We start from the raw sequence: 22,052 nt of genomic DNA on the forward strand, positions 1-22,052 counted from the left end.
TTTTTTTTTTTTTTTTTTTTTAGGGGGAAGGGTGCTTGCTGCACATGTGGAGGTCAGAGAACAACTTGAAGTTGGTTCTCTTCACTATGGGTTTCAGGATCTAACTCAGGTATGGAGGCTTGGCAGCAAGCACTTTTACAAGAATGGCTGTTGCTGAAGGTTTCAGTTCAAGTGTAATTGGAGATGATGCTCAAAGCTGAAGGGTTCCCTCACCCCAGGGACTAGAAGACAGTGAAGGGCTCCCTGGACCATTTAACTTTAATAACAAACAGCTCCCTTCTGGGATTTCTGGTCTCTGTTTCATGGTGGCTTTGCTGAACAACTAACTCAGGAAAGCTGGGAGAGGGCTTTAGGGGCAGCCAATACTGTATGTACTTCAGAGCTTACAGCCTTCCCTTCTGGAAATTTTTCAGTCTGGGCAATGAGAGGTGCTCAGTCACTGCTACTGGTGGTGCTGGGAGCAGGGTGGGCCTTTCAGTAGATGAGCACAGGGGCTGGAGAAAGGATGGGAGAAACAAAGCCACAGCCTTCTGAAAGTGCCTCCAGGTAATCAGGCACTGGGCTTGGGTTGCTCTTTGGATGTGATAAGTCATCCTAAACTCCAGAAGGCCAGGTGTGAGCCTGAGGCAGCCCCCATCCTGGCTGAGGGGAGAGGATTGTTTCCAAAGTCCCACATTCCATGCATGTATGGAAGCTGATAAGAGCAGCACTGCTTGCTTGCTTGCTTTGGGTTGAAGGGGACTTTGACTTCATGCCCCCAGCAGGCAGCAGGCTCATCCACATCCTGCTTCCTGGTAGCACCCTTCCCCCACAGGTCTCTTCCTTCCACAGCCCAGACCTGAGATTCATGGATGCCATTTCAAACAGTCCTTTCATTCATTTATTCACTCTAAGCTGGGTTGTGGTGGCACACACCTTTAATCCCAGCACTTGGGAGACAGAAGCAGGCAGATCTCTGAGTTTGAGGCTAGCCTGTTCTACACAGTGAGTTCCAAGACAGCTGGGGCTACACAGAGAAACCCTGTCTTGGAAAAACCAAAAATTGTTATTCTAGTTTAGTAGAGAACCTTGTTAATGCTGTGACATTATAATACAATTCATCATGTTGTAGTGATTCCAACCATAAAATTATTTGTTGCTACCTCATAACTGTAATTTTGCTACTATAATGAATCATAATGTAAATATCTGATATGTAGGACATCTGATATGGAACTCTCAAAGGAGCTGAGAGACCGACTGTTTCTAACCTTGTTCTAGCACTTGAGAGACATAGACAGGTGAGGCTCTGTGTTCTAGGCTATCTGAGGTTAGTTACATAGTGAAACCCTATCTCAAACATTTTTTTAAAAATTTTTTTAAAAAAATTGTTACTCTAAAGTTTGCTAGGGAAGCCCCTTTGCCCAGGATTTTGGCATTTTTGTACATAAAGTCAAACTCTGGTATTCCTTAACCTCTTTGACAAACTTCATTTTTCTTGCCGATGGAATGTGTTGTTAGAAATATTTGAGCTGGGCATAGCGTGGTGCTCCTTTAATCCCAGCACAAGGGAGCAGAGGCAGGTTAATCTCTGAGTTTGAGGCCATCCTGGTCTCCTGAGTGAGTTCCAGGACACAGGACAGCCAGGGCTACCCAGGGAACATCACCAAAAACCAAAACCAACAAACAAAAGGCAAGAAAAAATACTCAGTACTCAAATACTGTATGTCACCATTCTCACAGGATTGTTTGTAGATTTTGGCCCCCTTTTTAAGACTTAGACATTACGGGGCTGGAGAGATGGCTCAGTGGTTAAGAGCACTGACTGCTCTTCCGAAGGTCCTGAGTTCAAATCCCAGCAACCACATGGTGGCTCACAACCATCCGTAATGTAATGAGATCTGACACCCTCTTCTGGTGCATCTGAAGACAGCTACAGTGTACTTACATATAATAAATAGATCTTTAAAAAAAAAAAAAAAGACTTAGACATTATTGAGTTTTGCCTTAGGGATTTTGGGATAGGATGGGGCAGGGACTCAAGTAACTCAGGCTAGTTTAGTATAGGTCCTTGAACTTTTGATCTTCCCGTGTCTCCCAGGTGCAAGGATTACAGGCATGCACTATCCTTATTAACTCATGGGATTTCTTGGTGGTGTAATATCTGGAAGAGCTAACTGGCTTCAGCAAACCCCTGTGGTGTACGTCTGTAATTTCATCTATTTGGGATTGGGATGCTAAAGTAGGATCTTCAGTTCTGGTTCAGCCTGAGCTATGTTGTGGTGATCCTGCATTTAAAAAACAACAGGCAAGAGCTAGGTGTGGTACATTCCTGTAATCCCAGCACCTAGGAGGAGTAGACAGGAGAATAAAGAATTTGCTGCCAGCCTGGGCTATATGAGACCATGTCTCAAAAAAATAAAAACAAAACAAAACAAAAACATCCCAAAGAATATTTTGACATTGTTCTTAAACGAGTGCTGATCAGTAGGACTAGGGTGGGCAGGAGGGGAGGCACCCATACAGATGTGCCTCAGCAAATGCTGGTGTTAGGTGAGGATTGGAAGGAAGATGAAGGAAACAAGGGGAAAGGGTCGTTGATTGGAGGGCTTGGCCTGTGGGCTCTTCATGATATTTTGGAAGGATGAGGTTGGCGCAGCCCCCTCAGGGAAGAGTTGAGTGTAGACTGAGCTTGGACTGTAAGGAAAGTGGCAATGGGGGAGTGACTTGATATATATATTTGGGAAAGATAACAGGATGAACTGTATTCAAAATCAGAGGGGGGAGAGATTCAATGCTCTATGTGTGCTTTTGTGACGGGGCCTCAGGGGATGGTGTTTTTAGACACGGACTAATTTTTTTTTTCCTTTTTAAAATGAAGAGTACATTTATTGTATGTGTGGCTGTGTGTACCCTGGCATGGAGGTGAGAGGCCAGCTTGTGAAGGTGGTTCTTTCTCCCATGTGTGTTCCATTGAAGTCAGAAAGTACCTTTAGCTGCTGACGTCATTTTGCTGCCTGTTTGCCAGGCTTGGGATGGAACCTTGGATCTTGTGTAGGCAGACACTCTACTTAGACTGGATCTTAGGAAGAGGATACCTGTAAAGTTAGGCATACCTACTCTCGACATAGATGACAGTCTGGCTTGTCCTTAGAGCAGGGTGGTGCTTTCTGTAATGGTCTCTTGTGGGACCAGAATCTTCTAACCCCCTCCTCTCATTGTTAATAGAGTTGAGTAATGTTGGGACCCCTGTACTGAGTCCTCACTGTGGAGCTGTTTTGGGATTTTTATATAGAGCAGTCTCAGCTTTCTAGGAAGTTAGAATATTATTACAATAGTGTAGTCAGATGATGTGAGTTGTGTATTACGGTAGAGTTAATAGCGGAAAGCCTACTGCAGTTGAAGCTCTTCCTGTGTCACTTAAGAAGCAACCCTTCACCGCAGCTCTGGACATGTCCATTCCTTTGTGGCTCTTTCAAGTTGCCACTCATTGATGTCATGGGCTAACCTTTCCCTGTATCTGTCTGACCTTGAATCACAAAGTGGCTTGTTGGAGTTGGTTTGTCTCTTGTTCACACAGCAGTGGCAGTGATGGCACACTCCAGAGACTGAAGCGTGTGGAGCTGGAGTTCTGGGGCAGTGCTGCTTCACAAGTCTTGCCTTTCTAGAAGCCCATCTTTCAGAGTTGAGCTGTGTTGCTCCAGGAAGAGAAAGCCCTGTTCATTTTACCTCCTGTCCCGAAATCCCCTCGTTCAAAGCTAAACCTTTCCAAAATTGTGCTTTTTGTTATTTTGCTGGGAATGGGAATTGTGACCTAGAGTGTATCACAGATTTAAACTTCCAGGTCTTTGCTTACTTCTAAGATTTGTATCACCAAAGCCAGATTTTTTTTTAAAGATTTATTTATTTATTTTATGTATGTGACCACACTGTCCTGTCAATGTCTTCAGACACACCAGAAGAGGGCATCAGATTCCATTACAGATGGTTGTGAGCCGCTATGTGGTTGCTGGGAATTGAACTTAGGACCTTTGGAAGAACAGTCAGTGCGCTTAACTACTGAGCCATCTCCACAGCTTTTTTTTTTTTTTTTTTCCCCCGGTTTTTGGTTTTTCCAAGCAGGGAAAAAAGATTTATTTATAGTGGGTGTTTTGCTTTCAAGTATGTGTATGCACCATGTTGTACTTGGTGCCTACATAGGTCAGAAAGAGAGCATTAGATTGCCTGGAACTGGAAATGGCTGTAAGTCACTGGGTCCTTTAAAAGAACAAGTCCTCTTAACCCCTCTGAGCCATCTCTCCAGCCCCTAGATTTATTTTGCTTTTTATTATATGTTTGTGTATGGGTGTGCCCACACGGGCACAGGTACCTTCAGAGAACAGAGGTGTTGGATTACCCTGGAGTATTTGTGAGCTGTCTGAAGTGGGGGTTGGGAATAGAACCTTCTTCTTCTGGAAGAACACCAGTCACTTAGTGCTGAGGAATCTCTCCAGCTCTTATTTTGTGCTTTGAGACAAAGTCTTTCACTGAGTTCTTAGGCAGGCCTTAAACTTGTGATCCTCTTGTCTCAGTTTCCTGAGTGTCTGTGCACCAGGCTCCCTCTCGAAAAGTTAGTTAATTTTGAGGCATGATCTTGTTTGTGTAGCTAGTCTCAAGCTCAGTCTCAGCCTGCCTGTGCCCTCCTGAGTGCTGGGACAGTTCCTGGGTTCTTTTAGTTTTCGAGGCATTGTTTCATGTAGTGCAGTCTGGCCTTGAACTGCACTTGTTACCTTGAGCATGGTAATGCTACAGAGGTTGGCCTGGAACGCAAGGTCCTCCTCCCTCTTTAGCCTCAAGTGCTGGGATTATGCATGTGGCACTGAGCCAGGTGAACTGCTGGCACTCACACCTAGGGCTTTGTACATATTAGACAACTTTTCTCACTAAGCTGTATTTCTTACCTGTCTACTGAGCTTCTGGACTAGTCCTGTACCTACTTTAAAGTATCCTCTTTAAAGGAACGAGATGGCTCAGTGAGTAAGGGTTGTGCATACATGCACATATTAGACACACGCAGACCATATTAAAGAAACACACACAGCATTCATGCTCACATATGACACAAGCACATTTAAAATCACCATTTTCTTTTGATTCTGGGAAATAGTCCTCAGTCCTTAGTCCTTGTTGGGTTAATTAAATTCCACCATTGTGGGTCAGAAGTTCCAGAGAACCTGGGTTCCATTCCCAGGACCCACAAGGCAGCTCATATCTGTAACTATAGCTCCAGGGAAAGCTAACATTTTCATCTGGCCTCTGTGGGCATCAGGCATTCTTGTACTGCACAGACATATGTGTAGCAACGTTCCCATTCATGTAAGATAATGTTTGCCATTGGTGGCATGTGTCTTTCCAGCATTCAGGAGGTAGAGGCAGGCAAATCTCTTGAGTTCAAGGCCAGTCTGGTCTACAAAGAGTTCCAGGACAGCCAGGGTTACACTGAAAAGAAACATTGTAACCGGAAAAACAAAACAAAACAAAACAAAACAAAAATAACACCAAACCAAACCAAAAATTTTATGTCCATCCATCCATCCATCCCAGACAAGGTCTCTTATGTAGTCCTGGCTGTCCTGGAACTCCGTTTTGACCAGACTGACCTTGAAACCATAGAGATCCACTTCCCTCTGTTGGGATTAAAGGTGCATGTGTCACCACTCCCAGGTTAAAAAAAAAGCACCATTCCTTCCTGATGGAAATTTTCAGACCCTGATTTTGCTGATTCTCATGCAGTGTACCATCTCAAGTTTGTCCCAGTCAAAGATCACAGTCATGGGCAGGATAGGGGTGTCTGCTTCTTTGGTGTCTTTGAGACATGCTTTTCCTTTGTAATACAGGCTTACCTCAGATTTGTGCTGAAGCTTCAGACTCTCAGTGCTAGATCTGTAGGCATGTGCTGCCATGCCTGGTCTCATCTCAGCTTTTACCAGTGAATGAAGCAGTTCTGTCTTGGGAAGACACCTACATAGAAAGGTGTGTTTTATAAAGTGGATGATGTCAGAAGTATTTTATTTTACTTCTTGAGCTCCTACTTGATTTAATACTTTGTTGGCTACTAGGGTTGGTTTTAGGGAAGTTGGAATCTTGTCTCCCAGAGCCATGGGCTACATGACGACGCCTAGTGACTCAGCTGTGACATACGCCTCCCTCTGGGGTTCAGTTATCTCAGTTGAAGGATGTCCTCGGGCAGGCGAGATGGTTGTGATAGTCCGTCCAGCTGGGTGGCCCAGGCTTCCTGGTGCCCTTTCAACTCCTTGCCTGTGGAATTTCTACCTACTTGCACCGTGCTGTCTCTGCTTGTCCTCCCTTGCAGTTACTTTACTTTTGTTTTATAGTGTTGGAGATGAACCCATAGCTTCTTTCATGCATGCTAGGCGCGTCCTGTACCAGTGAACTGCACTCCCTAGCCTGCAGAGCCCCTTCTCTTTCTCCTTTTAAAAATATGTGTTTAACCAATGGTGGTGACTTTAATCCAACTTTAATCCCAGCACTTGGGAATCAGAAGCAGTCGGAAGGATCTCAGGGAGTTTGAGGTCAGCCTGGTTAAATGGTGTGTGTTTCCTGTACCTGTACAGAAGTGCACACACACAGTACCTCTGTAAATGAGAGGACAGTTTCTGTAGCAGTCATTGTGCTGCCACCTGGGACCCACCCATTAAGCTCAGTTGGTCAAGCATGGCCACATGTGCTGAACCATCTCCCCAGCCTCAGCTTCTCCAGTCTCACTCATACCTCTTCTCTAACCAGTGTATGTTGCCCAGAAATGCCCCGTGTCTTTGGTTACAGTCATAGTTGAAGGTGCCCGTGGTATCAGTGCTGGGCCTCAGCTATACTGTTTGTAGTCACTGGCTGTTGGACTTGTTGACTTGGGAAGTGTGTCTTCCTTTGGAGGCTTTGTCTTTCTACTGACATTACTGCTGAGTACTTAGTATGGAGTGGGAAGCCTATGCTCTAGACAGTGCATCTCATACCTAAGCATGTGCATCTCCAGGGACTGAGATGCAGGCTCTTGGGTGAGTGGATAAAGGTCTTGAGTTTGATCCCAGGGAACCAAATGTTTGAAGGAGAGAACCAGCTTCCACAAATTGTCTTTTTTTTTTTTTTTTTTACATCCATGTATATATGCTGTGGCCTGCTCATGTGCCTCCCTCCCTATGAAATGAAGGAATGAATCTAAGGAAAATGATGTAGATTCTTAGTGGCATGTGTATAGTGGGGCCTAAGTACCTGCGTTCTAAAGACTTACAGCGCTTCTGCTCTTCACCATACTCACTAGCGAGGAGAGCAGGGAGAGGCATGGGGGGCATGGTTCTCAATTTGTCCTGCCTTGTCTCCAGAATTCTCACCCATACACAGTTCTGGGTTTTGTTTGTTTTGTTTTTGAGACAAGGTCTCACTGTATAGCCCTGATTGTCCTGGACCTTACAAGACATCTTTGTGCCTTTGCTTTTCCTTGTGCTGGGATTAAAGGCATGCACCTCCACACCTGGCCTCCAGAATTCCCACTTTTACATTGCCTAGGGGGATTTTTTTCTGTCCATTGATTTTTTTGCTTTGTTTATTAGCTCCTGTTGTGTTACAGGTAATCTGTCTTTTTTTAAAATAATAACTCATTATAATCTCAGATTATTATTTCATTGTCAAGGGGACTCATCTGCTGTCCTCAAGTAGAGTGCCCTAGAGCTGGGGCTCACCAGGGCAGATGTAGCAGGGAATATCCTTGTCTAGCTCTTGTTGATGCTAAGGTTAGGCATGAGAGGGGATGAACTGTGCTTGGAGGGCACAGAACCTGCTGTGATATGGTGCTACATAGTGTATGTCTCCAGACCTTCCTTGTAGCATCACACACCCTCTGTGCTTTCTTTTTCCTTTTAAAGATTTATTTATTTTATTTATATGAGTACACTGTCACTGTCTTCAGACACACCAGAAGAGGGTATTGGATTCCATTACAGATGGTTATGAGCCACCATGTGGTTGCTGAGTATGGAACTCAGGACCTCTGGAAGAGCAATTAGTGCTCTTAACCTTTGAGCCATCTCTCCAGCCCCCCTCTGTTCTTTCTTTCTTTCTTTCTTTCTTTCTTTCTTTCTTTCTTTCTTTCTTTCTTTCTCTCTTTCTCTCTCTCTCTCTTTCTTTCTTTCTTTCTTTCTTTCTTTTGGTTTTTCGAGACAGGGTCTCTCTGTATAGCCCTGTCTGTCTGTCCTGGAACTCACTTTTGTAGACCAGGTTGGCCTCAAACTCAGAAATCTGCTGCCTGCCTCTGCCTCTCAAGTGCTGGGATTAAAGGTGTGCGCCACCACCGCCCTGGCCCCTCTGTGCTTTCTTATGGTGATGATTACTTTTATAGTAATGGTTATCTGCCTAGGGATTAGTAGGCTTGGGCAGGTGGTCTGGATCCAGGCAGGTCTCAGCTTCAGGTAGGCAGCAAGAAGTCTCGAATAGGGCCCTCAAACTTTTCAGGATAGACTAGAAAAAAACTTAGAGTGCATTCATTCTCCTCTATGTGCTATAGAGCTGCTCTTAGGATTGGAAACGGAGGAGGCAGCCGTTCCTGGCCTCTGATCACATCACCTATGTTTCTAGTAGAACCTGAGAATTTCATTTCATAGAAACTGTGGCAAGAGGAGGGCAGGGCTCTTGGCATTTGAAGTGCCTATTGCTTTCCAGGATGGTGTTGGGAGAGAGCCAGGAGTGGCTGGCTAGCATCCAGGTTTGGGTTAATAATTTGGCTGGGCTTGCCCAGAGCAATGAGCTCCACCTGCTACTAAGCCCAAACCTAAAGGGCAGTGGGTCACCACACCTGGCTAGGGATTTTCTTAGAAAAGCAGCAAGCCCTGCCTAGCCCCTAATGCTGCCTAGATGGCAGCTCACTTTTTCTTCCTGTTGGAGGCGATAGACCTGTGCCCTCACAGTGACTAGGTTAGAACATTAGAGCGGGGTTGGGGGTGGTGGAAAAGTGTAATGCTGGATTTGAACCCAGGGCCTTACACAAGCCCCCTACCATTGGTCTAGGCTTTGAGGTCTCCAGGGGTGGGAGGGGAAGGAGCCGGAGTTCTCCCAAGTAGCTCTGTGATTAGAGGGCCTTTATGAGAGAGGAAAGTTAACCATAACCCCCCCAAGTCAGGCTTCAGATCCTCACTCTATCTGTTACCTATGCACTCTCTCTTCTGTGCGCAAGTTGCTTAACCCCCAGGAACCTTATCTGCAGCTGGAGGCAGAGATAATGGTCCTTATAAGCCTGTGGCAGGCTTCAGTGAGACCAGACCTGCTCAGACCTGTTCAGTCACTGCACAGCCCCCCACCCCTAGGAGACCTATCTTACTTGGGCAGATGAGACTTGTATGGACTGTGGTGGAAGGCTAGGATGGATAGAGTTTCATGGAGGAGTCCAGGACAGGAGCACAGAGTTAAATGGAATCTTCACTTTGTGGCTGTGTCTGCCCATAGTTAGGCCCTGGCCTGGGCGTTGGGAATCTTCTAGATCTCCAGTTGCTCAGTCTCTTTCAGACAGCACAGGCTTCGGGGAGCCATGTGGGATATGAGATTACCATATGGGAAGTGGACCGACTGTCCTCACATTCAGGTCTCTGGACGGTAGGAAAATGTCTGGGTCTTCTCTGACATTAGTCAGATGTGCTTATTAAATCTCTGGGATGTGGAAGGTGCCTAGCTAGCAGTTATGACTTGTTCATCAGTGTTCCTGTCTCAGCCAAGCCCTCTTACCTGGTAGTGGGACTCAGGATGATGGCTGAGGTGGAAGAAACTCCTTGGGGTGAGCCAGGCAGGCGCTTTCTCAGCCCACCAGGCCTTTTACAGATGCATACTCTGGCAGAGTCAGTGTTTGCCAGGCAGGATGAGAAGGTTCTTAAGAGGCCTGGGTGGGATGGCCCCCTTTCCTGGCCTTTTTCCTTTTCACCAGGCCTCCTGGATGGGTGTGAAGCAGAGAAATTCCAGCCCAGGTGCCCTTGGATGCCTCCAGGAGGGTTCATTCCTGCCCGAGGGGATCAGGCATTGAGAAGAAGGGTGAGGAGTATCATGTGGCTTGAAACCACACCCTGAGTCTGGGCCTCACTGTGTGGGCCTGGAGTCCTCTTGTCTTAGAAGCTGGGCTAGCAGCCTCGTGTGCAGAGGGAGTCACAGGAGGCTCCATAGGCAGACCAGTACTAAGCGTGAGCCTCTGGAGACCGTGGAACTAGGAAAGGTGGGTGTCTAGGCTGGTTTGGGGCAGTATTTTTTGGAAGAGGTAGAGTGGAGACTTTTTCGGTTTCCTATTTAAGTCACTTTTATCTTAAAACCTTTCTCAATTCTTAAGGCTGGGCCATGATAGTGGTGTCCTGTCCCATTGTAGGGAACAGAGAAGCCTTCTTCACTAGTCCTTGAGGCTTCCTGGACACTAGCCTTCTCAGCAGGATTATGGGTGGGTCATTCCCCCAAGGAAGCTCCACTTTGAGGGTCAGGAGGCGGCACGGAGATAGTGGAAGCCCAGACTGTCATCTGTCATTTTCATCAGCCACTTGAATGCTATGTGTTTAGGCAGGGAAGTGGGGTGAGTGAATATTGAGATTGTGGGTGTGTGGGGGAAGGGAGGGAGGCCCTGAAGAACTGTGCTTTGACTGGCTCTGGACAAACACTAATAGTGTTGCCCCAGTCAGAGAGAAGCCAGGAGCAACAAGAGTCTGTGTTGCTGTGTGGTTGTTCTGCCCATGCAAGCCTGCACTGATTTGTGTCAGTTTTGCCTTTTGTAGAACTTGATGTAAAAGAATTCTTCCCCCTTGAACTCACAGAAATCAGGATTTGGCAAGCGCTATGGCATAAGGCTGGTTTAGACTGAGGTGTCTGGCTGGCTAAGATGGATTTCATGGGTGTCTGATTTATCTTGCCAATTTCATTGGCTTTTCTTCTGTCCACTGCCCTCTTGGGTGACCAGCTCATGAAACTTGGAGCTCCAGAGCTGGTTCTTTGTTCTGTGACCTCTGGGATTTTGAGCCCACTCTGAAATGGCTTCTAGGGCTGGAGAGACAGCTGAGCCTGAAGCCAAGGACTGAGGCCTCAGTCTAAGGTCTATACCCCAGGTCTGGTCACATTCCTGAAGGACCTGTCCTCTGGCCCTAGGGATGGTGTGGGGGAAGGGCTGTCAGAGATGGGTTCTTGCCTGCTGCAGGCTCTTCCTACCCCTGCTTGTTCCAGGGGAGACCAGGCTGCTGTTGTATGGAGTACAGGGATCCAGAACCTCAAGATTCCTCCTCCTGTAGAACCCAGAGTGGTGGTGGCTGGGAGCACCCCTCACCCGGGGCTGCTGTTGGTTGTTGTGCTGAGTTGAGCCTGTAGACAGAAGAGCCCTGTTGCCAAGGAAAGAAGGGGAAAGAGGCAGTAGAGGCAGATTCGCTCTTATAAATAGCCCTTCCACAAGTGGCTCCTGGTTTTGACCTTTTGTTATGTAAATATGGCCAACCTTGCCCTAGCCTCCTGACAGCCAGCTGTGTCTTGCCTTTAGCCTCCTAAGATGCCCCCTCTCTGTTTCCTTTCTTTTCCTTTCCTTTCCTTTCCTTTCCTTTCCTTTCCTTTCCTTTCCTTTCCTTTCCTTTCCTTTCCTTTCCTTTCCTTTCCTTTCCTTTCCTTTCCTTTCCTTTCCTTTCCTTTCCTTTCCTTTCCTTTCCTGACAGGAACCCTCTTACATAGAGCGGCTGGCCTCGAACTTACAGATACCCACCTGCCTCTGGGAGTGCTGGGATTAAAGGCAAGGGACATTTACAATGTGCTTTAAAGGCTACACAATGCCACCTAGCTGCTCATATCTAAAACAAGGTCTCTTTTTGGTGTGTGTGTGTATGTGTGTCTTATTTTTTTCCTCTTGCTTTGTTGCCTCAGGTGTTTGTGAACCTCGATGGGAGTAGAGACCCCTCCTTGTTCCTCTCCTCTCCTCTGTCCCTCACTGATGCCTGCTTTTTTCTCTCCAGGTAACCAGGCTTTGATGCACCCTCAGGAAGTCTGTGCACTCGAGGAGGCCACCCCCGCCGGCTGCTGCTCACATGGTTTCTGGGCCCCTGGCACTCCGGTAGGCCTGGGAGAGGAAGAGTCACTACTGGTTTCCAGTCCTTGGGGCTTCCTGGGTCTCTCATACAGCTCTGCAGTATACATTCTGTCCTGGCCCTCAGAATTCAGGTTGCTATATGTACTATGTGCACAGTGCAGGCAGGCAGCATGTGGGATGTCTAGGACTTGTGGCCCAGGCCTTGGCCACATATAGCTTTTCTTTTATTTCTCTTGCTAGGCCTGAGGTACCAGCTATTATTTCTGGCAGAGCTGGCACTGCCATTGCCTTGGGGCTGATATATAGGGCCTGGTGTGGAAATCATACCTTAGGCTCTTTGTTTCTACTTAGCATGTGGAGGAGCCTTGGTTTTCCTCATCTCCAGCCTCTCAGTATCCCACTGATGTGCTTCAGCTGTTGTGGGCAAGGGGCAGGCAGGCAGAGCCCTCTGGCAGGTGCTGGTAGGACCGAGTGTTAGCATTCCTGTAACGTTTCTGTTGACTCACAGTGTGCTGGGTTGTTAGCTTCCTTCTCTGAACAGGGCAGATTGTTAGTTTCACAGTGTGTTGGGTTGAAGAGAAGCAGGCCTACCCTAGAAGAAGACAGGACTGGGAACGTTTTGAGGACAGGGCAGGACATTTGGGGTGGTAGTGAGCTTCAGACCAGTTTAGCTACATGGAAGCCAGGCATGGTCTGCAGAGCACAGTCCTTTAATACTGGTGCTTGGGAGGCAGAGGAAGAGTGATTTCTTCTGAGTCGAGGACAGCTTGGTCTATACATCAAATTCCAGACCAGGTAGGGTTCCAAAGGGAGATCCTATCTCAAAGAAAGAAATTAGACCCTGAGTTGGAGGCTCATAGTTCTCTGTGTAAGCTACCAGAGCCCTCAGACTTTTGCTGTGGGCACTGATGTTACAGGGCTGGCAGCTGAGTCCCCATGGGTTGTGACCTCAGGAAACTTTGGGTCTCCTTGGGCACTGGTGTGGCCCATTCTATTGGATGGAAGTTAAGGCAGGTCATGTGAGTTAAGAGTGCCGCTGAGGTCTACTTCCGACCTCCTGGGACCTTCGGTACACTTGCCGCCCTTGTTCTGGAGAGCTCTTTACAGGTGGGATCCCACTTGGACACACCATTGCTTTGCTGATAGATTCCTTTGAAGACCAGAGGCATCCCTGTGTTTATTACTTAGTCACTGCAACTGGAGTCTATGTAGCCTGTCTGGAAGGACCAGCTTGCTGCCTTTCCCAGGCTCCAGATGCTTAAACAGTACTCCTAGAAAGGGCACAGGGCTCACAGGCTTGGACAGTGCCCAGTGTCTCTATACTCCTGAATGGTGGTGAGCTTGTAAGGACCCAGCAGTTATGGGAGGGAGGATCAGTATTTGGGTCAGGACTAGGAGTTAGCAAATGAGGATGCCTTGGCTGCCTGGCGGAGTATTTGAAAGGTATCCCAGGATAGAACAAAGGTTGTGGGCCAGAGGCTAGCAAAAAAATTTGGTTTGGTTCATAGTTTTTTTTGAGTTTCAGTTGTCTTTTGTTTATTTGTTTGTTTGTCTGGCTGGTTTTTTTTGTTTTTTTGTGTGGGGTTTTTTGTTTTTTTTTTTTTTTTTGCCTTTTTATCTTTTAAATTTTAACCTTTTAGTTTAAGGAAATTACGTGTGTTTGTGTGTGTGTGTGTATGGAAATGTGGGAAGACCAGTCCCGTGGGCTTACAAGCCTGGACTGGCCAGTTTATACTATGGCCCTACTGTGTTAGAGGGGCGTTTGCTCTCCGACATCCATAGCCACCTGCCAGTCATTTTTGTAGGTTCTCTTTGTGACCTCTGACCTGTGAATGTCTTCTATCATACCTGAAAGAGTAACAAAGGAAAATTCAAACCCCATTAACATTTCTAGATTTATTTTTATGTCTATGACTGCTTTGCCTGCATGTATATAACTGCTTGAGTGCCTGCTCCTTGCAGAGGTAATAAGAGGGCATCAGATCCTGGGAATCAGAAAATTCAGATGGTTTTGAAGAACAGCAAGTGCTCTTAGCCAATAAGCCCTCTACCTAGCCTATAGACCTTGGGTTTTGCTTGGCACCTGTATTTGTCATGACCTCTTTTTCCATGTGAGTAGTTGGCAGGAAATGAGAGGACACAGTCTTATACATAATGAAATCTGTCCTGTACGCTGTGCCTGAGTTTTACATAATGAAATCTGTCCTGTACGCTGTGCCTGAGGAGGGTGGAATCTGGTGGGCTCAGTACATACCCTGTGCCAGGCCTTCATGCAGGTTGCAGGTTAACTATCCTGCCTGTTCTTGCCCACAGGTGGTGCCCGTGGGCAGGGCACAGGGACATGGGGCCAGACATGGAGCTTCCCAGCCATTCAAAACAGCTCCTGCTACAGCTGAACCAGCAGAGGGCCAAGGGCTTCCTGTGTGACGTCATCATCATGGTGGAGAACTCTATCTTCCGGGCCCACAAGAACGTCCTGGCTGCTAGCAGCATCTACTTCAAATCCCTGGTCCTGCATGATAACCTCATCAACTTAGACACAGACATGGTCAGCTCCACTGTGTTCCAGCAGATCCTGGACTTCATCTACACGGGCAAGCTCCTGCCCAGTGACCAGCCATCTGAGCCAAACTTCAGCACTCTACTCACTGCTGCCAGCTACCTCCAGCTGCCTGAGTTGGCAGCCCTCTGTCGCCGCAAACTGAAGCGAGCTGGCAAGCCCTTTGGCCCTGGACGAGTGGGTACTGCTGGCATAGGGCGACCAACCCGCAGTCAGCGGCTGTCCACAGCCTCTGTCATCCAGGCTCGGTTTCCAGGGCTTGTAGATGTGCGTAAAGGACACCCTGCTCCCCAGGAACTCCCTCAGGCCAAAGGCTCAGATGATGAGCTTTTTCTGGGCACCTCCACTCAGGAGAGCACACACGGCCTGGGCTTGGGGGGTCCAGCTGGTGGGGAGCTTGGCTTGGGGGGCTGCAGCACCAGCACCAATGGGAGCAGTGGGGGCTGTGAGCAGGAGCTGGGCTTGGACCTGTCCAAGAAGAGCCCACCCTTACCTTCTACAACCCCTGGCCCCCACCTCACACCCGAGGACCCAGCCCAGCTGAGTGACAGCCAGCGAGAGTCACCCGCACCTACATCAACCTCCACCCTGCCTGTCAGCAATAGTGCCTCATTTGTTGAGCTGGGGGCCACTCCTGAGGAGCCCATGGATGTGGAAGGGGCTGAGGAAAACCACCTGAGTCTGCTGGAAGGACAGGGTGGGCAGCCTCGCAAGAGCCTCCGGCATTCAGCCCGCAAAAAAGATTGGAACAAAAAGGAACCTGTGGCTGGGTCCCCCTTTGATCGGAGAGAAACGGGATCTAAGGGTTCCTGCCCAGGGGAAGAAGGTGAGGGGTCTGGGGACAGGGTTCCCAATGGCGTTCTGGCTAGCAGTACTGGTGGAGGTGGCTCCAGTGCATCTTACGGGGAGCAGTCATTGCCCTGCAAGGAGGAGGAAGAGAACGGCAAAGATGGGAGTGAGGACAGTGGGCAGAGTGGGAGTGAGGGGGGAAGCGGCCACACTGGCGCCCACTATGTATACCGGCAGGAAGGCTATGAGACAGTGTCATATGGGGACAATGTTTATGTGTGCATCCCCTGTGCCAAGGGCTTCCCCAGCTCTGAGCAGCTCAATGCTCACGTGGAGACACACACGGAGGAGGAGTTATTCATCAAGGAAGAAGGGGCTTATGAGACCGGCAGTGCGGGTGCAGAGGAGGAGGCCGAGGACCTGTCAACACCCAGTGCAGCCTACGCAGCTGACTCTCGTCCTTTCAAGTGCTCAGTTTGTGAGAAGACCTACAAGGACCCAGCCACACTTCGGCAACACGAGAAGACACACTGGTTGACCCGGCCGTTCCCCTGCAACATTTGTGGAAAGATGTTCACACAGCGAGGCACTATGACACGCCACATGCGGAGCCACCTGGGCCTGAAGCCCTTTGCCTGTGATGAGTGTGGTATGCGCTTCACTCGCCAGTACCGCCTCACAGAGCACATGCGTGTGCACTCAGGTGAGAAGCCCTATGAGTGCCAGCTCTGTGGAGGCAAGTTCACCCAGCAGCGCAACCTCATCAGCCACCTGCGCATGCACACTTCCCCTTCCTAGAAGCCAAAGACCCGTGGGAGCCCTCTACAGACTTGCCACTTGGGAACCCACGGAAGCATGGTGGGAGGGTTGAGCCCCAAAGTCTGACATGAGGCTCCTGGCAGCCCCTCTGGCCCAGCCTCCTCACGCCCAGAGCTTTAATCAACAGTATACCAAGGGAAGCCAAGAGAGAAGCTGACCAGTCTAGCCCTGTGCATGTGGTGCTGGTGACTATTCTACCTCCCCGGGCCCACTGGGCTTTCCAGCCCCCTGAAGGAGCTGCTGAAGAGCCGGTGGGAGTCCATCATGTGGGTGCCAGTGGGGCCTGGTTGGCTCCTTTCCTGCAGGTTGGGCTGGGCCACAGGGCTTCCTGTGGCCAAAAGTGGTGCCTGGAGCAGGCCTAGCTGGCAGGGACCTCGGCTGTGTGTGTGCATGTGTGCTTGTGTCTTTGCAGTGCAGTGTGACTCTGGTGTTGGGATGCTGGTGCTGGGTGGCAGTTCCTTTCTCTGTGAGCTGGGGTGGCAACTGCTAGCTGGCACTGGAACAGTCAGGGTGACCCATTGCCTACCTCTCTGCAACTAAAGAGCCCTCTGGGCCTATATTGCTGTTATTCCTACTGAGCTGTTCCTATTTCTTTTTTACAGTTTTTAAAAATTCTTTTTTAAAACCAAAATGAACAATATTTTCCTCCTGCCTCTTTGGGGTTGAGCCTGGGTCTGCAGACTGAATGTAACCGGGGCAGCTGCCCCTCCCTATCATTTTCCCTAGTCCTGGTGCTTGGGCATGGTTGAACCTGCCTCTCCAAGGCCCCAGAAGCCCTTCTTGCCCAAAGGCTTCCCTGATCCTGAGCCCTGCCTGCCTGGGCTTCCTCAGGAGAATATGCTTTTCCATAATTTCCAAGGAATGTCCCTTGTTAGAGGTACTTACTTTTATTGAGAACCACACCCTCCCCCCATATATCTTTTTGAGATGTGGAACTGGAAGGTCTGAAGTTTCAGAGGGTGGAGGGGAGGCTAGATTCGGTGCCAGAGCCATCGGTACTCTTGCTCTCATGCGCACACGCATCTGTGTGTGCGCGCGCGCGTGCGTGCGTGCGTGCGTGTGTGCGTGTGTGTGCGTGTGTGTGTGTGTGTGTGTGTGTGTGTGTGTGTTGCTTATGCACAGATGCTTCACTTCCTTGCTCACTGAACATGGTGGGGAGCCTTCTGACCTTTGCTACCTCTTGAATTCAATACCCAGTACAGTTGAGGCTGAGCCACTTGCTTTTGTTTTTCTGTAGTGGGAGTAACCTGGGCTTGGGCTGGCCCAAGCCCCTTGTGGGACCCAGTGTTCTCTGAAGAGATGTCTGCTGCTCAGGGCATGCTGTGTGGGGGGGCAGGTGCTGGGTATCTGAGTAACAGGCAGAAGCCATTAGGAAGGAGCAGCTCCCTTTTATGAGCCAGGGTCAGGTGGAAGTGAGCCCACCCCATCCTGTCCCCTCCAGAGCTCAGGTAATGGTTGACCCCTACCTATACTGACTCAGTACAGGGTCAAGCTAACCCTTCCATGGGTGTGTCAGCCAGCCTCAGATGTTTGCATGGGCTTCTGCAAGGGGCAAGGCAAGACCAAGGGTGTCTGTGCTCTGTCCCAGATGGGCCTATAGACCTTATCATCATGTTGCTTCATGGCTTTTCATTTTCCTTTTGATTTTTACTTTAGACCAAAAAATTCCAGAGTCATCCCCTGCTTGCCTCCACCCCTCAGAGACCCTGGAGCCTACATTCAGTACCCAGAGAGTGTTGGGTGTGGGAGTGAGGGCACCTGGCCAAACCTCCACATGGTGCCTGTGTACTGAGCCAGCTCTCTCCATCAGCCCTCACCAGGAATCTTAGTTCTCTGACTGAGCACCTGAGTGCAGCCCAGGGCACTATTCTATTCTACCCAGTGAAATAGCAGGGCATGCTGGCCCCTGCTCCCCACCCACCCACCCGCCTACCAGCACTTAAGGCCTAGGACACAAGGTCTGTGTGGCATGGGAACCCTGTGTGGCCTCCCAGGCTGTGGGTACCCTCATCTGCAGAAAATCAGGGACTAGGAGCAGAGCCCTTCACTGAGCATGTCTGTGCGACAGAGTATTGTACCCACCTTATTGTTGTACCAAGCCTTTTCTGTATTTTAATGAGAAAGCAAAACACTAGTTTCCTATTTAAGATTTAAGGGTTGTTGGGATGGGTGGAATCCACACTTGGATTCTCTTTCCTTTGTTTTCACTGGTGCATGCCTATGAGTGTGTCTCTGTGTGTGTCTGTGTGTGTGGAGATACAAGAGCCTCATGGAAACCAGGCCATAGGAGGCCAAGGCAGCGAACAGTTCTCTGTTTTAGTCATTTAATTCCTGAATGTTTTGGGGAAACAGGAAACAGAAAATAGCAGATGTCATGTAGAGGGAAAAAAAAGTTAAAAAAAAAAAAAAACAAAAGAAAAAAAAAAGCTCATACCCAAATTCACAAAACCTATTTTTTAAACCAAAGCACATTTTGAATGAGTGTGGAACCTCAGTGGGCTCAGAAAAAAATACTAATATATTTATCTCATTGTTTACATAAACTTATACAGTTTCAGACCTCAGCAGCTACAACACAGTCCCAGGGAAGCTCTCCCCTCCCACCTGGGTCCTTCTGAGGCGACCCTTGAGCAGCTCAAGGGCAGAGGCAGCCCTGGGTGCTGGGTAAGGACTAGAAGTCCCCCTAGCTTCACCTGAGCCCTCATCCCCATTTTTTTGGGGCCTCTTCAAGCTCAGCTGCCACCAAAGAGCATGCACCAAGCTGACCAGCCCCCAGGCTTCTTAGCTGAACCCAAGGGGTAGATTTGGCCCTGCCCGTGAGCCTTGTGTTATTTTGAGAGTCACTCAAGCCAAAAAAGCAGGTAGCTATATGAAGCTCAGTGGACTCCGTCATGCACGTACCCTACCCCGGGCAGCAGAAGGGTCTGACGAGTCTGGTCCTTACTAACAGATGGTGCAAACACTCTCAACAGTGTTGTTTTTGTATCAATGTTTGTGCAGTGATGAATGTATTTATTTCTCAGACTTAGGGCAATCCGGTGGAGCTGGCCCGGCTCTGCCAGTGCCCATTCCCACCGGACCGAGCTACTGCAAGGGCTCTTCCAAGGTTGCAAAAAGGAAAAGATGAACTTATGAACATGTAAGAATCTCAGACTTGCAGCATAGCCATACACCTCAACTGTGACTCCTGACCTCATGTGGCCCAGGAAGTGTGTTTTCCGTCCATCAACACTGAGGGGAGCCAGGTCCCCACCTGCTGTCCACACTATCAGTATTCACTGGACCTCAGGTCCTTGTGCAGGAGTGCGATCTGCCGGGCTGTCTGTCAGCAGGCAGACTGCTGCCTTCCTGAGTAGGGGAAACCCTGGGCAGCCGGGAGGGCAGGCCTCAGGGAGCAAGTGCTATGAGTGAAGGCAGAAGCCAAGGGCAAGGCCTGTAAAGACTGGACAGGCTCTCGAAGCCCTGCTGTGCTCAATGAAAGGGACCAAGGTCTTCCTTTCCCCAGTCACGATGGGGCCAATGTTACTGAACCTATGAAATGGATGCCAGGAATGAGGGATAGAGAGGGACCCGACCTCAGTCTGACATTCCAGTCCAGGAAAGGGTGGGAGCTGTGGATCCGTGCTGCCCAGGACCCCTTCCTAGGAAACCTGCAGCTTCAGTCACCTTACTTTAACTTTCTACCAGGGACCCCTCCCCTACCTCACCTTGCTATTTATTGCTGTAATTTATTGACCTCAAAAATGCTGCATAACAGACCTCACTTGGGTCAGGGAGAGTTCCCAGGGTCCTCCCCTCCACTTGGTGGGGCCCCAGGTGCTGAGAGGAACCCCCTGTACCCACCCATCACTCGTTTTCCTCCAGGAGCCCCAGGTTGGGCTCTATCCATCCCATTTGCAAATACCTCAGGAGGGATGGGGTATATCTGTTTCATTTAATTGGAACTGGAAGAGGGATCATGACGTCCTTTATGCCCTTCCCCGAGCAGGGGAGGGATGCTGGGATCGCACTCCTGTACTGGTCACCCCTATTACCACTCATCACATTGATTTGAGTTTACTTCCCTAAAGAGTTTGGATGGATGCATTCAGGTCAGAGCTGCACCTCTGCAGCCCTCCGATGTCAGAGTGATTTAGCCATGACTAATCTCTCCATTCAAAAGCGTGCAGTCTTAATGTACAGTGATGAGAAACTGTTATTTTATGATCTTTTCATTAAAAGCTTGATTGAAAACTGGTGTGGAGTCTGTGACTATACCCTCTGACAGATTGACAAGGTGCCTCCAAGTCTTAGGAGAGCAGGACCTTGGACAAGCTCTTGCCAGGGGGAACTCCCCTTTAGACGTGGGCATGGTCATAGCAAGACTGGCTCAAGTTAGTTCTGATAAGACTGTCCAGAAAGCAGATACGGGGACAGTTAAGGTGGGTGAGATGAGGAGGTGTAGCCAGTACCAGGACCACAGTTGAAACCAAAAAAGTGCTGGGCCAAACATCCCCCCCCCCCCCATAGTCTTAGCTGTCCTGGAATTTGTTCTATAGATCAGAAAGAAGATCCTCTGCCCTCACTGGGCTTAAGACATGCTCCGGTGCCACCCAACTGATGGGAGCTATCATAGTGGACCTAATCTCCAGAACTAGTTTTGCTGCCCTAAATTTTAGTAAGTTTGATTTTATCAAAGCAGTTCCAAAGGGCTTGGCTTGTGACAAGAGTAGTTGTCCTAGCATGTGCCAGGACACTAGGTTCAAACTTGCAGGTGTGTGCTTGCAAGGTGGGATAGCACGAGATAGATTCGTGGACACCAGGAGCCCACAGCCTGGCAGTGGTTGTGTATGCCTTTATTTTGTTTTGGTTTGTTTTTTTTTTGAGACAGGGTTTCTCTTGTGTAGCCATGGCTGTCTTGGAACTCACTCTGTAGACCAGGCGGGCCTTGAACTCAGAAATCCGCCTGCCTCTGCCTCCCAAGTGCTGGGATTAAAGGCGTATGCTACCACTGTCGGGCAGGTGGATCTCTGAGTTTAGTCTGGTCTACAGAGTAAGCTACAGGACAGGCAAGGCTACAAAAAACCCAACTCTGAAAGCAGATTAAGGGCATGTACCCCCACATCCAGCTAGGTTTATTTCTATGTGTAAGTTAGTATGCCATGTGTGTGATTGGTATCCTCAGATACCCAACCCAGCGACTGCAGTTAGTGAATGCAAGCTGCCATGTGGGTGCTGCACATCAAACCCTGGGTCTTGTGCAAGAGCAACAAATGAGCCATCTCTCTGACTTAAATTTCTAAAGGTTTTAAAATACCGTGGTCCTGAGCATGGTTGAATCCAGCCAGACAAGACCTCTCCCTAGGGTGTTCTTGGCTCCTACCTTTTTATGTGTCTAGTTTCTGCTGGGCCTTGGTGGCCCCTGCCTTTAATTCCAGCACTCTGCCAGCTTGGTCTACAGAGACTTCCAGGGCAGCCAGGGCTACTTTGAGTGCCACGGTGAGTGTATGGTGGTCCAAGCTTTTTGGATGTGCTTTGCTAGATGAATTCTCTCCTAACTCCTAATTGTGATCCCTCACTCCCAAGTGCTGGTGCCAAGACCTAGCTGCTTATTTTAAATTCCCATGGACAAAATAGTCTCTCCTCCTTCCCCTGACTCCCTTCAGTTCTTGAGATAGTGTCTCACCATGCAGCCTTCTCTGCCTTGAAACTTGCTGCATAGACTAGGATGGCCTTTAAAAAATTAAAAAAAAAAAAAGATTTATTTATTGTTATATGTAAATACATTGTAGGTATCTTCAGACACTCCAGAAGAGGGCATCAGATCTCATTACGGATGGTTGTGAGCCACCA

General features: G+C 48.8%; 1 protein-coding gene across 1 annotated transcript in view; it reads left to right on the forward strand.

Annotated features, from left to right (window-relative positions):
* Hic2 (HIC ZBTB transcriptional repressor 2) overlaps window positions 1-18,089 on the forward strand; it is a 27,347-nt gene extending 9,258 nt beyond the window's left edge. Inside the window, exons 2-3 of the mRNA XM_021185508.2 lie at window positions 11,979-12,076; window positions 14,366-18,089. Coding sequence (XP_021041167.1) covers window positions 12,051-12,076; window positions 14,366-16,199 — 1,860 coding nt within the window. The 5' untranslated portion in view covers window positions 11,979-12,050 and the 3' untranslated portion in view covers window positions 16,200-18,089. The remainder of the gene's footprint in view (window positions 1-11,978; window positions 12,077-14,365) is intronic.
* Window positions 18,090-22,052: the final 3,963 nt, after the last annotated feature.

This window comes from Mus caroli, chromosome 16 (assembly GCF_900094665.2).
Source record: "Mus caroli chromosome 16, CAROLI_EIJ_v1.1, whole genome shotgun sequence".
In the NCBI taxonomy this organism is placed as follows: domain Eukaryota; kingdom Metazoa; phylum Chordata; class Mammalia; order Rodentia; family Muridae; genus Mus; species Mus caroli.